Raw genomic sequence first — 17,039 nt, 5'->3', positions numbered from 1 at the left:
AATCCCCATAATTTTTTATAATCCTTTCAGCAGTCTGTTAAATATAACCTTGGTGATAAGCTAAGTTACCTCAGCATAGCAAGCTTGGCTTGGTCTAAATCAGGGTAGAGGTGATTGCTGCTCAAAGGAAGTGAGAGAGACACCCAGCTCTGGATTGGAGAACATGACTTTGACCTGGGTTTCAGCCTCCACAGGGCTTAGCCCCAGGGGAGCACTGGGCAAGTTGCTAAGGCCACAAGCAGGAGTTTATAACCAGGCTAGACTAAGCCCACTGATGCAAGAATTTTTTTTTTTTTTTTTTTTTTTGAGACAGAGTCTCACTCTGTCACCCGGGCTAGAGTGCAGTGGTGTGATCTTGGCTCACTGCAACCTCCGCTTCCCTGGTTCAAGTGATTCTCCTGCCTCAGCCTCTCAAGTAGCTGGGATTACAGGCACCCGCTACTATGCCTGGCTAAATTTTGTATTTTTTAAGTAGAGACAGGGTTTCACCGTGTTGGCCAGGCTGGTCTTCAGCTCCTGACCTCAAGTGATCCACCTGCCTTGGCCTCCCAAAGGGCTGGGATTACTGGCTTGAGCCACCATGCCCAGCCTGATGCATGAATTTGCATTCTTCATGCTCTTCATCTATGCTTCTGAAGACCTGGCACTTAGTCAACACTCAGTAAGTTTTTATTTTTTAACTGCTTTATGATTATAAAAGTAATATATGAAGCATTCGTAAAGTATGGAAATCTGGAAAAAATAAAACAGAAGTCATCTATAATCTGACCATCCAAACATACCTACTGTTAATACCTTAGTCTACGTTCTTTCTTTTTTTCCTTTTTTTGAGATGGAGTCTTGCTGTGTTGCCCAGGCTGGAGTACGATGGCATGATTTCGGCTCACTGCAACCGCTGCCTCCCAGGTTCAAGCAGTTCTCCTGCCTCAGCCTCCCAAGTAGCTGGGCTTACAGGCATCCACCACCATGCCCTGGTAATTTTTGTATTTTTAGTAGAGATGGGGTTTCGCCATGTTGGCCAGGCTGGTCTCAAACTCCTGACCTCGTGATCTGCCCGCCTCAGCCTTCCAAAGTGCTAGGATTACAGGTGTGAGCCAATGCGCCTGGCCTTTTTTTTTTTTAAGACAGTTTTGCTCTTTTTGCCCAGGCTGTAGTTCAGTGGTGTGATCTTGGCTCACTGCAACCAGGTTCAAGTGATTTTCCTGCCTCAGCCTTCTGAGTAGCTGGGACTACAGACGCCACTATGCCCAGCTAATTTTTTTGTATTTTTAGTAGAGATGGGGGTTTCACCATATTGGCCAGGTCGGTCTCCAACTCCTGACTTTGGGTGTTCCGCCCACGTTGGCCTCCCAAAGTGTTGGGATTACAGGCATGAACCACTGTGCCCAGCTGAGCCTACTTTCTTCTGGTCTTTTTCTCATGCCTCCCCACCACCACCCCAGCCCCCCGCCATTACATACGTATATATGTTTATTTTTTTTAAAGAGATGAAGTCTTGCTCTGTTGCCCAGGCTGGTAGGCTGATCTCAAACTCCTGGCTTCAGGTGATCCTCCTGCGTTGGCCTCCCAAAGTGCTGTTGTTACAGGCATAAGCCATCACACTGGCTATTTTTCACGCTTTAAAAACTCACTTTATTCATTCATTTATTCACTCATTCTTTGATTAACACTCATATACTGGTTTTATTTTATTATTTTATATTTTTAGCTACAGGGTCTCACTCTGTGCCCGAGGCTGGAGTGCAGTGGCATGATCATGACTCTGCAACCCCGAACTCCTGGGCTCAAGGGATCCTCCCAACTCAGCCTCCCAAGAAGTTAGGATTACAGGCACATGCTACCACACCCTGCTAATTTTTTTAAATTAATTTTTTTCTTCCTTTTTTTTTTTTTTTTTTGTAGAACCAGTGTGTGTTAGGCCATTCTTGCATTACTATAAAGAAATACCTGAGACTGGGTAATTTATTAAGAAAAGAGGTTTAATTGACTCACGATTTCACAGGCTGAATAGGAAGTGTGGCACTAGGCATCTGCTCAGCTTCTAGGGAGGCCTCAGGGAGCTTTTACTCACGGTGGAAGGTGAAGGGGGAGCAGGTGTGTCACATGGTAAAGACAGGAGCAAGGTGGGGGGAAGTGCCACACCCTTAAACAACCAGATTTCTCAAGAACTCACTTATTATGGTGGGGACAGCTCCAAGCCATGAGGGATCTGCCCCCATGACCAAAACACCTCCCAGCAGGCCCCACCTCCAACATTAGAGATTACATTTCCACATGCGATTTGGACAGGGATAAATATCCAGACTATATCATTTTGCCCCTGGCCCTCCTAAATCTCATGTCCTTCTCAAGTTGCAAAATACAATCATGCCTTCCCAAGAGTTCCCCAAAGTCTTAACTCATTCCAATGTTAACTCAAAAGCCCAAAATTCAAAGTCTCATCTGAGACAAGGCAAGTCTCTTCCACCTATGAGCCTATAAAATCAAAAACAAGCTATATACTTCCAAGTTACAATGGGTGTATAGGCATTGGGTAAACATGCCCATTCCAAAAGAGAAATTGGCCAAAAGAAAGGGGCTACAAGCTCCATGCAAATTCAAAACCCAGCAGGGCAATTATTAAATTGTAAAGCTCCAAAGTAATCTTCTTTGACTCCGTGTCCCATATCCAGGGCTCACTGGTGCAAGAAGTGGGCTCCCAAGGCCTTGGGAAGCTTCGCCCCTGTAGTTTGCATAGTACAGCCTCCACAGCTGCTCTTATGGGCTAGAGTTGAGTGCCTGTGGCTTTTCCAGGCACAGGGTGCAAGCTGCCAGTAGATCTACCATTCTCAGGTCTGGAGGGTGGTGACCCCCTTCTCACAGCTCCACCAGGCAGTTCCCCAGTGGAGACTGTGTGGGGCCTTCAACCCCACGTTTCCCCTCCAAACTGCCCTAGTAGGGGTTCTCTGTGAGGGTTCCACCCCTACAGCAGGCTTCTGCCTGGGTACCCTGGCTTTCTTGTACATCCTCTGAAATCTAGGTAGAGGCTGCCAAGCCTCCTTCACTCTTACAGTCTGCATGCCTGCATGCTTAACACCACATGGAAGCTGCCAAAGCATATGGCTTTTGCCCTTTGGAACAGCAGCCTGAGCTGTACCTGAGGCCCCTTGAGCCACAGCTGGAGCTGGAACAGCCTGGATGTAGGGAGCACTGTCCCAAGGAGGCTGTGCAGAGCCATGGGGCCCTAGGCCTAGCCCACAAAATGATTCTTCCTCCTAGGTCTCTGGGCCTGTGCCTGTGATGGCAAGGGCTGCCCCTTAGATCTCTGAAATGCCTTCAAGGCCTTTTTCCCATTGTCTTAGCTATTAGTACCTGGCTCTCTTTTAGTTATTCAAATTTCTCTAGCAAGTGGTTGCTCCACAGCCTGCTTGAATTCCTCTACTGAAAATGCTTCTGCTTTCTCTATCACATGGCCAGGCTGCAAATTTTCTAAAGTTTTACACTCTGCTTCCCCTTTAAATATAACTTCTAACTTTAAGTCATTTTTTTGCTCTCACATCTGAGTTAAGCTGTTAGATGCAGCCATGTCACTTCTTGAACACTTTGCTGCTTAGAAATTTCCTCTGCCAGATACCCTAGGTTGTCACTCTGAAGTTCAAACTTCCACAGATCCCTACAGCATGAACAAAGTGCAGCCAAGTTCTTTGCTAGGCCATAATGAGGGTGGCCTTTGCTCCATTTCTAGGTTCCTCATTTCCATCTGAGACCTCATCAGCCACGCCTTCACTTTCCATATCACCATCAGCATTCTGGTTACAACCATTTGACCAGCCAAGTACTATTCTAACTTCTGGGAATACAGAAGTGCTCCTCATGGAACTTACAGTCTAGTGGAGGAAGAAGGACAATAAATGCAACAAAGAAGTAAATTAGTCAGGATGTCAGAGAGTGATAAGTCCCATGGAGAAAAATGAAGCAGGGATGCATAAAGTTAGTTCAGAGAGAGAATAGGATACAATTTTAAATAGTGTGGTCAGATAAGGGTTTATTAAGGAGGTGGCATTTGGGCCAAGACACTAAGGAAGTAAGACAGCAAGCTATGTAGATAGCTGGGAAGAGCATTCCTAGGAAGAGGGAACAAGTATCTAATAGAGAAGCATGTCTGGTATATTCAAAGAATAGCAAAGCCTTGGTAGCCTTAATGAAGAAAGCAATGGAGAGAGTAATAAGAGATGATGTCAGCAAGCTAAAGGAGGGCATGAAGATTAGAGTAGGGCCCTATAAACTGGGTGACCACTGTCAAATGAAATTAAGGCTGTTGAGGCAGAAATGATTTGATAAAAGTTTATTGGAAGCCAAATGTGAGGATGAACCCAGGAAAACACACCAACAAAGTTGAGAGTGTTCTGGAGTCTGTTACAAGTTGGAAAGTTAGAAGACAGGAGGGGGACTCTTCATACAGGAGTTGTCCTTTTTCACTGGAGGGTACAATACAAAGGTTACAATAATTGGCTACAGATTGCAACATGCAGACTAACATGTCTACATGCAAGACAATCAGTAAAATGTTATGACTCAGAAATAAATCAGTGTCCTTTTCAGTGTCAGTAGGTGGTGCATTGATCAGTACATCAACAATTTGAGGAACTTCTAAGATTCCTTACTCAGGACAAGGTATCGCCATGAATCACAAGACCTTCCCAAGATGGGTTAATTTGGAAGCTGTTTACTTTTAAAGTAAACTGTCAAATGTGACTTGTAGGTTATTGCCATATATAATTTGTCATCCAAATTGGGAGACTTCTAGAATGAAAGTTGGAGGTGAGGGTTATTAATCATTAACACTAGGGCTGGTTGCCGTGGCTCACGCTTGTAATCCCAGTACTTTGGGAGGCCGAGGCAGGCAGATCACGAGGTCAGGGGATTGAGACCATCCTGGCCAACATGGTGAAACCCCGTTCTCTACTAAAAAATACAAAAAAAAAAAAATTTAGCTGGGCATGGTGGAACATGCCTGTAATCCCAGCTACTCAGAAGGCTGAGGCAGGAGAATCACTTGAACCGGGGAGTCGGAGGTTGCAGTGAGCTGAGATCATGCCACTGCACTCCAGCCTGGCAACAGAGCGAGACTCTGTCTCAAAAAAAAAAAAAAAAAAAAAATTAACACTAGTTCAATGGAGAGAAGCCAGGACTGTGCTGGACAAACTCTGACGTGTAATCATTCTACTTATAGACCATTGTAAGGACTTGGGCTTTTAAAAAATCTGACTGAGATGGGAAGCGATTGGAAGGTTTTGAGCAGAAAAGTAACATGATGTAATTGAGATATCCCTGACTACTATGCTGAGAGTAGATTGAAGGAGCGTAGGAGCAGCCTTAATGAAGAAGGATTGGCTGGGGGCTAACAGAATGCAGGCAAGAAACTGGATTCTGCATATGTTGAAATTATGGCAAAAGACTTTATTGACAGATTGGATGTGGAGTACAAGAGGAAGAGCAGCCAGGAAAATAAAGTTTCCATTTACTGAGTTGGGGAGGACTTCAGGAAGAGCAGATTTGGGATGAAATTAGGAGCACATGTTAAATGTGACATGTTATGTTTGAGACACCTATTATATATCCAAGTGAGGATATCAAGTGGGCAGTTATTATGTGAGCCTGGAGTTCACTTCTCTCTATGTGTTGGTGGTCATCAATGCAGAGATGATATTTAAATCATGAGACTGGATTTTTTAAAAAGGAAGAGGACTGAAGACTAAGTTCTGGGCACTCCAATTTTGGGCAGTAGCGGAGATGAAGAAAAACCAGCACACTAGATGGTAAAGGAGCAGCCAACAAGGTAAGAGGAAAACCAAGCAAGTGTCATTTTTGTTGATTTTTTTGATACAGAGTCTCACTCTGTCACTCAGGCTGGAGTGCAATGACACAATCTCGACTCACTATAACCTCTGCCTTCTGGGTCCAAGTGTTTTTCTTGCCTCAGCTTCCCAAGTAGCTGGGACTACAGGTGTGTGCCACCACGCCTGGCGCAAGTGTCATGTTGTAGAAAGCAGTTCAAGGATGAAAGAGAAATGAGTTTGTCAAGTGCCTTGAGAGGTCAGGTAAGATGATGACTGTGAATTGACTATTGAATTCAGAAACATGCAGGTCACTGTGGACCTTGATAGAGGTGCTCTGGTGAAAGGTGAGGGCTAAAGCTTAATTGTAGTGGGGCCAAGTGAAAATTGGAAGAACAAAGTTGAAAGTAGCAAGTAGATATAGCAATCTTCCAAGGAGTTTCACTGCTAAGGGACAGGGAGAAATGGGGCAGGAGCTGACAGCAGAAACTGGGTCAAGAGAGAGCTTTTACAGCCTGTTTGCATACTGAATGGGAAAGATCCAGTAGAGAGGGAAAAGATTTATGATGGGGGAGTCAGGAGAATTGCTAGAGCAACATGTGCTCCTAATTTCATCCCAAATCTGCTCTTCCTGAAGTCCTCCCCAACTCAGTAAATGGAAACTTTATTTTCCTGGCTGCTCTTCCTCTTGTACTCCACATCCAATCTGTCAATAAAGTCTTTTGCCATAATTTCAACATATGTAGAATCCAGTTTCTTGCCTGTATTCTGTTAGCCCCCAGCCAATCCTTCTTCATTAAGGCTGCTCCTACGCCCCTTCAATCTACTCTCAGCATAGTAGTCAGGGCTATCTCAATTACATCATGTTACTTTTCTGCTGTTGGTAAGTGGGTAGAGGTTGGGGGTGGGTAAGAAGTATATAAGGCTGGGGCCAGGCACAGTGGCTCACACCTATAATCCCAGCACTTTCAGAGGCTGAGGCAGGCCAATCACTTGAGCCCAGGAGTTCAATACTAGCCTGGCCAACATGGCAAAACTCTGTCTCTACTAAAAATACAAAAATTAGCTGGGTATGGTGGTACATGCCTGTAATCCTAGCTACTTGGGAGGCTGAGGCATGAGAATCGTTTGAACCTGGGAGGCAGAGGTTGCAGTGAGCCACTGCACTCCAGCGGGGAGGAGAGACCATTCAGGAGAAACGGGAGAAAAGACAGAGGGTGTGGGTACAGATGGAGTTAGGCTGGTGGATTATGCTGCTTGTAGAGGTTCTCTCCATTGCTTCTATTTTCTAGGTGAAATAGGAAGCCAAGGCACAGCTGAGGGTGAGCATGGGGGAGGAGGTGATGGAGTTCTGAAGAGAAAGAAGGTCTTCCAGGATAGAGAATGAACCAGGGCAATTAGGATCCTCTTGAAGTCACTGATGGTCAGTTTAAAGTGAAACCAGTCAGATGGAATATATTTTCCATCTACATTTGGCTATGCAGGTGCTAGCAAGAAGTAGGAGGGAGGTTAGATTTAACCAGCTTTATAGTTTCCCCCAAAAGCAAGGCAGATAAGAAAGGGGCAAGGAAGATGATTATGATGATTAAGCATGGAATTTAAGCTGGCCAAGAAGGGGTGTGAGGACATGAGTAAGATGAGAGATAGCAAAAACGTGGACATCTTTGCCAGGTATGGAGCCAAACACAGTATGCATTGTCTCATGTAATCCCCACCCAAATGGAATTGTTATCATCCCTCTTTACAGATGAAGAAGCTGAGTTTTAGGGAAGACTGTAACTTGCTCAAAGTCACACAGCTGATAGAGAAGTGACACACCCAGCATCAGGTCCTGGAACACTTGTCTCCAAAGGCTATGTACTTAGCCCTGTTTGCTTTAACTGGAGTATTAGTGGCCATTAAAAAAATTGATGCATATGTACAAAGCATGGTAATTTTGTCCAGTATGTTTTTGTTAATACTTTTCCAACTTGAGTTAATTTTAAGATTTTCTGTTGTACAGAATTCTTTAAAAGTTTATAGTAAAATCTATTTATCTTCAATTTCCTATTCATCTTAAACTTAAATGTCACCTATATTTTCTTCTAGCTTTTGATTTATTTACTCTTGGCTCTATTTTATTTACATTTATTACATTTGGCTCTTTAGTTGATCAGGAATTAATTTGGTATGTGGTTTATGGTGGGATACTATTTATTCCCCCAGTTTTTCCATTTTTACCAGTTTTTCAGCTTGTCAATTGTCCCAGCACCAGTCTTCAACAATGTATCATTTTCTTGATAATTTATAATTCACCTTTATCATATGTTACAATTTTTTCAACACTTGGGTCTGTTTCTGCGATACCTCTTCTATTTCGTTGATTGATTTATCTTTTGTGTGTGTGTGTGTGTGTGTGTGTGTGTGTGTGTGTGTTTTCCAGGAAACCCAGAGTAGTCATTGTGTGTTTTTATATATGTAAGAGAACATTTCCCCTTATCACTGATCTTTCTCAAAAATTTCTTAAACATATTACGTATTTGTTTTTTCAGATGCTCTTTACAATTATCTTTTAACTTCTTAAAATATCTCATTGAGGATTCCGTTCCAAGATGGCCAAATAGGAACAGCTCTGGTCTGCAGCTCCCAGTGTGATTGACGCAGAAGACGGATGATTTCTGCATTTCCAACTGAGGTACCTGGTTCATCTTACTAGGACTGGTTGGACAGTGGGTGCAGCCCACAGAGGGTGAGCCGAAGCAGGGCAGGGCATCGCCTCACCTGGGAAGCGTAAGGAGTCAGGGGATTTCTTTTTCCTAGCCAAGGGAAGCCGTGACAGATGGTACCTGGAAAAACGGGACACTCCTGCCCAAATACTGCGCTTTTCCAAAGTCTTAGCAAATGGCATAGCAGGAGATTATATCCTGTGCCTGGCTTGGCAGATCCTATGCCCATGGAGCCTTGCTCACTGCTAGTGCAACAGTCTGAGATTGACCTGCAAGGCAGAAACCTGGCATGGGGAGGGGCATCTGCCATTGCTGAGGCTTGAGTAGGTAAACAAAGTGGCTGTGGAAGCTCGAACTGGGTGGAGCCCACCACAGCTCAGCAAGGCTGACTGCCTCTGTAGTCTCCACCTCTGGGGCAGGGCATAGCTGAACAAAAAGCAGCAGAAACTTCTGCAGACTTAAACATCCCTGTCTGACAGCTCTGAAGAGAGCAGTGGTTCTCCCAGGATGGTGTTTTAGCTTGGAGAACAGACAGACTGCCTCCTCAAGTTGGTCCCTGACCCCCATGTAGCCTAACTGAGAGACACCTCCCAGTAGCCGACTGACATCTCATACAGGCAGGTGCCCCTCTGGGATGAAGCTTCCAGAGGAAGGATCACTCAGCAATATTTGCTGTTCTGCAATATTTGCTGTTCTGCAATATTTGCTGTTCTGCAGCCTCTGATGGTGATACCCAGGCAAACAGGTCTGGAGTAGACCTCCAGCAAACTCCAACAGACCTGCAGCTGAGGGACCTCACTGTTAGAAGGAAAACTAACAAACAGAAAGGAATAGCATCAACATCAACAAAAAGGACATCCACACCAAAACCCCATCTGTAAGTTACCAACATCAAAGACCAAAGGTAGATAAAACCACAAAGATGGGGAGAAACCAGAGCAGAAAAGCTGAAAATTCTAAAAACCAGAGCACCTCTTCTCCTCCAAAGGATCACAACTCCTTGCCAGCAATGGAACAAAGCTGGGTGGAGAACGACTTTGACGAGCTGACAGAAGTAGACTTCAGAAGGTCAGTAATAACAAACTTCTCCCAGCTAAAGGAGGATGTTCTAACCCATCGCAAGGAAGCTAAAAACCTTGAAAATAGACTAGACGAATGGCTAACTAGAATAAACAGTGTAGAGAAGACCTTAAATGACCTGATGGAGCTGAAAACCATGGCACGAGAACTTTGTGACGCATGCACAAGCTTCAATAGCTGATTCGATCAAGTGGAAGAAAGGGTATCAGTGATTGAAGATCAAATTAATGAAATAACTCAAGAAGATTAGAGAAAAAAGAGTAAAAGGGAATGAACAAAGCCTCCAAGAAATATGGGACTATGTGAAAAGACCAAATATACATTTGATTGGTGTACCTGAAAATGACAGGGAGAATGGAACCAAGTTGGAAAACACTCTTCAGGATATTATCAAGGAGAACTTCCCCAACTTAGCAAAGCAGGCCAACATTCAAATTCAGGATATACAGAGAACGCCACAAAGATACTCCTCAAGAAGAGCAACCCCAAGACACATAATTGGCAGATTCACCAAGGTTGAAATGAAGGAAAAAATGTTAAGTGCAGCCAGAGAGAAAGATCGGGTTACCCACAAAGGGAAGCCCATCAGACTAACAGCGGATCTCTCGGCACAAACCCTACAAGCCAGAAGAGAGTGGGGGCCAATATTCAACATTCTTAAAGAAAAGAATTTTCAACCCAGAATTTCATATCCAGCCAAACTAAGCTTCATAAGTGAAGGAGAAATAAAATCCTTTCCAGACAAGCAAATGCTGAGAGATTTTGTCACCACCAGGCCTGCCTTAAAGAGCTCCTGAAGGAAGCACTAAACGTGGAAAGGAACAATTTGTACCAACCACTGCAAAAACACGCCAAATTGTAAAGACCATCAATACTAGGAAGAAACTGCATCAACTAACGAGCAAAACAACCAGCTAACATCATAATGACAGGATCAAATTCACACATAACAATATTAACCTTAAATGTAAATGGGCTAAATGCCCCAATTAAAAGACACAGACTGGCAAATTGGATAAAGAGTCAAGACCCATCAGTGTGCTGTATTCAGGAGACCCATCTCACGTGCAGAGACACACATAGGCTCAAAATAAAGGGATGGAGGAAGATCTACCAAGCAAATGGAAAGCAGAAAAAAGCAGGGGTTGCAATCCTAGTCTCTGATTAAACAGACTTTAAACCAACAAAGATCAAAAGGGACAAAGAAGGCGATTACATAATGGTAAAGGGATCAATTCAACAAGAAGAGCTAACTATCCTAAATATATATGCACCCAATAGAGGAACACCCAGATTCATAAAACAAGTCCTTAGAGACCTACAAAGAAACTTAGACTCCCACACAATACTAATGGAAGACTTTAACACCCCACTGTCAATATTAGACAGATCAATGAGACAGAAGGTTAACAAGGATATCCAGGACTTGAACTCAGATCTGCACCAAGCAGACTTAATAGACATCTACAGACCTCTCCACCCCAAATGAACAGAGTATACATTCTTCTCAGCACCACATCACACTTATTCCAAAATTGACCACATAGTTGGAAGTAAAGCACTCCTTAGCACATGTAAAAGAACAGAAATCACAACAAACTGTGTCTCAGACCACAGTACAATCAAATTAGAACTCAGGATTAAGAAACTCACTCAAAACTGCACAACTGCATGGAAACTGAACAACCTGCTCCTGAATGACTACTGGGTAAATAACGAAATGAAGGCAGAAATAAAGACGTTCTTTGAAAACAATGAGAGCAAAGACCCAACGTGCCAGAATCTCTGGAACACACTTAAAGCACTGTATATAGGGAAATTTATAGCACTAGATACCCACAAGAGAAAGCAGGAAAGATCAAAATCGACACCCTAACATCACAATTAAAAGAACTAGAGAAGCAAGAGCAAACAAATTCAAAAGCTAGCAGAAGGCAAGAAATAACTAAGATCAGAGCAGAACTGAAAGAGATAGAGACACAAAAACTCTTCAAAAAAATCAATGAATCCAGGAGCTCATTTTTTGAAAAGATCAACAAAATTGATAGACTGTTAGCAAGACTAATAAAGAAGAAAAGAGAGAAGAATCAAATAGATGGTATAAAAAATGATAAAGGGGATATCACCACCAATCCCACAGAAATACAAACTACCATCAGAGAATACTATAAACACCTCTACACAAATAAACTAGAAAATCTAGAAGAAATGGAAAAATTCCTGGACACATACAGCCTCCCAAGACTAAACCAGGAAGAAGTTGAATCTCTGATTAGACCAATAACAGGCTCTGAAATTGAGGCAGTAATTAATAGCCCACCAACCAAAAAAAGTCCAGGACCAGACAGATTCACAGCCAAATTCTACCAGAGGTACAGAGGGGCTGGTACCATTCTTTCTGAAACTATTCCTAGCAATAGAAAAGAGGGAATCCTCCCTAATTCATTTTATGAGGCCAGCATCATCCTGATACAAAGCCTGGTAGAGACACAACAAAAAAAAGAGAATTTTATACCAATATCCTGATGAACATCGATGCAAAAATCCTCAATAAAATACTGGCAAACCGAACCCAGTAGCACATCAAAAAGCTTCTCCACCATGATCAAGTGGGCTTCATCCCTGGGATGCAAAGCTGTTTCAACATATGCAAATCAATAAACATAATCCATCACAGAAACAGAACCAATGACAAAAACCGCTTGATTATCTCAATAGATGCAGAAAAGGCCATTGACAAAATTCAAAAGCCCTTCATGCTAAAAACTCTCAATAAACTAGGTGTTGATAGAACATTTCTCAAAATAATAAGAGCTATATATGACAAACCCACAGCCAATATCATGTGGAATGGGCTAAAGCTGTTGACCTGATAGATATGGGTTCAAGAGGACACAGCTGAATACTGTGCTTAGGAAAAGAACAGTTTCAAAGGCTTTCCAGATTGTCAGATTTGATGATATCCTCCTTGGTGCACACCTCTCTTGGCCATGGGGCACATAAACCACCTCTACAAATCTAACTGGTTTGTGCAGTTTTTCTGATTTTGTATCTACCAGCAAAATATATCTTAAGCCATTTTTAGGAAACAGGAGGTTTAGTCACGTGCTCAACAAAAGCACAACAAATGGGGAGCATTTAATGGTGTAAGGGCTGTGAGGTGTAGCTGCTGAAACTGTAGCTAGGAGCTGCCTTGCTGCCTTCTTGCAGGCAGATTGGCCAGATGAGCCAGGCTAAAATACAATTAATATCTACCATTGTGGTTTAATATGAACTATGGATACCTGGTCTTTGTCTCAGTTCTTGTCATAGAGTTCCCCAAACCTCTAGAACTTCCTGAGCGGCAGGAATATCTCATTAGTCATAATGAGCCCCTTTGATTCGATAACTCCTGAGTTTATGCTAATGAGGTTACTTAATGTGGGGCCCTAGATATTCTTATGATGGGGCTAGTCCCCGGAAAGACCAGGTCATTTGAGGATTAGAGGGTTGGAACTTTCAGCTCTACCCACTGATCTCTGGGTGGGGAAGGTGTTGGAGATCAAGCTCTCTAAAAACTCTTGAACAACAAGATTTGAGGAGCTTCCAGTAAATGCGTCCACAAGCTGGGAGGGCACTGCACCCCAGTTTCACTGGGACAGAAGCTCTTGCACTTGGAATCTTTCCAGACTTAGCCCACATGCTGCTTCATCTGGCTGTTCATCTGTATCCTTTATAATAAATTGGCAAATGTAAAGGTTTAGCTGAATTTGGTGAGCCTTTCTAGAAAATTAATTGAACCCAAGAAGGGGGCTGTGGAAACCCTGGTTTGTAGTTGGTAGGTCAGAGGTGCGTGTGGCTTGGATGTTTGAATGGCATCTGAAGAGGGACAGAGCACACAACCTGTGGGATCTGACACTATCTCCCCGCAGATAGGGTCAGAGCTTAATTCTATTAGAGAACACCCCATTGGTATCTGCTGGAGAATTACTTGGTGTATGAGAAGCCCCCCACCACATCTGGTCACAGAAGTATTGTGGGTTGAGTGTGACAGTACAGGGTAAAAAGTGGTTTGTTTTTTCCTCTAACAGTGATTACTCCCTCTCAAAGGAGTGTGGAAGGTTTTCTGGATAGGAATACTGCATATAATCATTTGGTTCACTTCAGAAACTACTATAATTTTGAATGTGCTGGTTCACTTCCACATGTACAAACACACACACACACACACACATTGTTGTCACCTAATATTTGCGTTAATACAATGATGTTATTTTTATTTGGATAGTATTTGTATGATTGGAAAGGAGTGTTAATCTTTATATGTATTTTACCAGTCCTTGACTAACATGTTTTCAAGACATCTTACCAATCCATTTCATTGAATTAATGAGTAAGGAGACTCTCTAGAAATGGTTTGTAAAGCAAGGACATTATCTGGAAGAATCATCCAGAGTTTACTGTATGACGAGCATTTCTTGATAGCAAGGTTCATTTTGGTGCCAATCGTTACAGTCAGTCCATTTCAGTGGGAACAACGAATTTCTCCACAGGGTCTTATTTTTCTGTTTTTCACTTCACCAAATGGGGTAGATATTTTTTCAGAATGCAGTTATTAGAACCTTGGGATTTTCTTCTGTCTCCATTGAGTCTCTTGTTTTTTTCCCACATCTGAACCTGAAAATAAAATAGATGCTAAAGAAAATTAAATATTCAAGACTTTCCTCCTCAAAATGCTCCAAATTGACATTGAAAAATATTTCTCCAATCAATGAACAAGTAACTATTTGAACTCTAATGAGAACCTCATGGTGTAGATCTAATATTTTATGCTTTTAAACATCTGAGGCCACTTTCTTAATTAAGCATAGAAGCCAGAATTTAAACTCTTTCACAGTTTTCCCAAGCAAAGGATAGAGAGGGAGGCATGAAATTCTTGGCAATTAAAGTTGATACTGAAGTAGTTCTATCATTAGAAGAAAACAACTTATCAAAAATGGGCACTTTTTGCTGTAAATGTTCTGTCAGGGATCAGAATTAATTCATATGCAGAGTTACCTTTATCAAGGCCAGGCACTGGGAACAGTTTATCTTTTATAACCTCAAAATAGCCGTATGAAATATCCCATATAGCAGATGGGAATACTGAAGCTTAGTGAATATTAAGTGATATGCCCAAATTTTTGCAGTAGATTTGGGATTTAAAGCCAGGCAGTGTTACTCGAAACTCTAAACTTCTACTAAATACCACTAATCTTTTAAATGTTTGCTGTGGTGTCATAAAAAGATACTGGTCTTTGTCCCTGGCTCCTAACATGGAGATCCTAAATCTCTTATAATTTCCGGAGTGATAGGGGGTGATAAAAGCTTCTTTTGTTCTAATGAGGCAACCCTTGGCAGGGCCCTTAGATAGCTTCAGGGTGGGGGCTGGTCACCAGAAGACCAAGCCTGGATTAGAAGCCTGGAACCTCTGGGGAGAGGAGAGAGGCTGGGGATAGACTTAATAATCCATCATGCCAACATGACTAAACCTCCATGAAAACCTCTAAATGATGGGGTTTGGAGAGCTTCCGAGTTGGTGACCACATCCACGTGCCAGGAGGGCAGTGCACCTTAACTCCGTAGGGACAGAACCTCTGCACTCAGGACCTTTCTAGACCTCTCCGTATGTACCTCTTCATCTGGCTGTTCATTTGTATCCTTTGTAAGAAACCGCTAGTGGCCAGTGTTCTGAGTGCTGTGAGTCATTCTAGCAAATAATCAAACCCAAGGAAGGAATTTGTTGGAACCCCAGACTTGGTAGCAAAGTCAGAGAGAAATGTGGGTAACCTGGGGACCTGACATTTGTGAGTGGCAAGTGAAGCAAGGCAGTATTGTGGGACTGAGTCTTTACACCTGTGGAGTCTGATGCTAACTTTAGGTATTGTCAAAATTGAACTGCATTATAGGACACTCAATAGGTGTCAGAATTGGTTTGCGTCAAGAAGAAAAACCCTTGCGCAATCTCATAAGCCAAAAAAAGATGTTGAATTGTTTTATTTTTGCATTTCCTTATTAATGTGGACAAATAACTTTTTTCATGTATATATTGGACACTGAAGTGACTTCTTCTGTAAACTGTCTGTTCTTGTCCTTTGCTGGTTTTCCTACTGAATTGTTTGTCTTTTTCTCACTGGTTACTATGAGCTTTTTGTATACTAAGTATATTAGCCTTATGTTTAGGTTTTGTGTAGCAAATATTTTCTCCTGGCTTATTGACTTTTGTCTTTGTGGGTGGTTTCTTTTTGCCTTGCCAATAATTAAAAAAATGTACAATCAGATATATCAATCTGTTCCTTTATGGTTCTTTGATTTTATGTTATGCTCAGTAAGATCTTCTCTAAGGTTATAAAAATGTTTGTTTCCTCCTGGTACATTTATGATTTTACATTTTTAGGCCTAAATTTTTTAACTGTCTGGATTTTATCTTGATGCGTTTTTTTTTTGGAGACGGAGTCTCGCTCTGTCACCCAGACTGGAGTGTAGTGGCGCGATCTCGGCTCACTGCAACATCCACCACCCTGGTTCAAGCGATTCTCCTGCCTCAGCCTCCCGCGAGCTGGGATTACAGGGGTGCGCCACCATGCCTGGCTAATTTTTGTATTTTTAGTAGAGATGGGGTTTCACCATGTTGGACAGGCTGTTCTCGAACTCCTGACCTCAAGCAATCTGCCTGCCTCAATCTCCCTAAGTGCTGGGATTACAGGTGTGAGCCACCATGCCCAGCCAATGCATTTTTTAAAGAGACAACTTTTTAATTTATTCAAAATGTCTAGCTGAATGTTCTAATACCTTTTACTGAATAACTATTCCCCCTTGACTTTGCTACTTTTTATTACATACTGAATTTTTATATTTTCTTGGGTTTTATCCTGAACTCTATCCTATTCCATTGGTTTCTATTCCTATACCATTATCACATTGTTTTAATTACTATTGCTCAACAATATGCTTTATTACTATTATTATTATTTTTGAGACAGAGTCTAGCTCTGTTGCCCAGTCTGGAGTGCAGTGGCATGATGTTGGCTCACTGCAACCTCCACCTCCCGGGTTCAAGCAATTCTCCTACCTCAGCCTCCTGAGTAGCTGGGACTACAGGTGTGTGCCACCATGCCCAGCTAATTTTTGTATTTTTAGTAGAGACAGGGTTTCACCATGTTGGCCAGGATGGTCTCGATCTCTTGACCTCATGATCCGCCTGCCTCAGCCTCCCAAAGTGTTGGGATTACAGGCATGTGCCACCGCGCCTGGCCTATTATTTATTTATTTTTTTTGAGACGGAGTTTTGCTCTTGTTGCCCAGGCTGGAGTGCAGTGGTGTGATCTCAGCTCACTGCAACCTCTGCCTCCTGGGTTCAAGCAGTTCTCCTGCCTCAGCCTCCTGAGTAGCTGGGATTACATGTGACTGCCACCACACC

General features: G+C 42.6%; 1 protein-coding gene across 2 annotated transcripts in view; it reads right to left on the bottom strand.

Annotated features, from left to right (window-relative positions):
* Positions 1-13,830: 13,830 nt before the first annotated feature.
* The window catches only part of SLC22A4 (solute carrier family 22 member 4), a 49,700-nt gene continuing 46,491 nt past the window's right edge, over positions 13,831-17,039 (bottom strand). The window contains exon 10 of one of the 2 annotated variants that reach the window (XM_001163062.6): positions 13,831-14,257. In XM_001163062.6, coding sequence (XP_001163062.1) covers positions 14,182-14,257 — 76 coding nt within the window. In that variant the 3' untranslated portion in view covers positions 13,831-14,181. The remainder of the gene's footprint in view (positions 14,258-17,039) is intronic. The other variant, XM_016953759.3, reaches the window with a different exon arrangement.

This window comes from Pan troglodytes, chromosome 4, assembly GCF_028858775.2.
Source record: "Pan troglodytes isolate AG18354 chromosome 4, NHGRI_mPanTro3-v2.0_pri, whole genome shotgun sequence".
Classification (NCBI taxonomy): domain Eukaryota; kingdom Metazoa; phylum Chordata; class Mammalia; order Primates; family Hominidae; genus Pan; species Pan troglodytes.
This window is presented reverse-complemented; position numbering and strand designations above follow the sequence as displayed.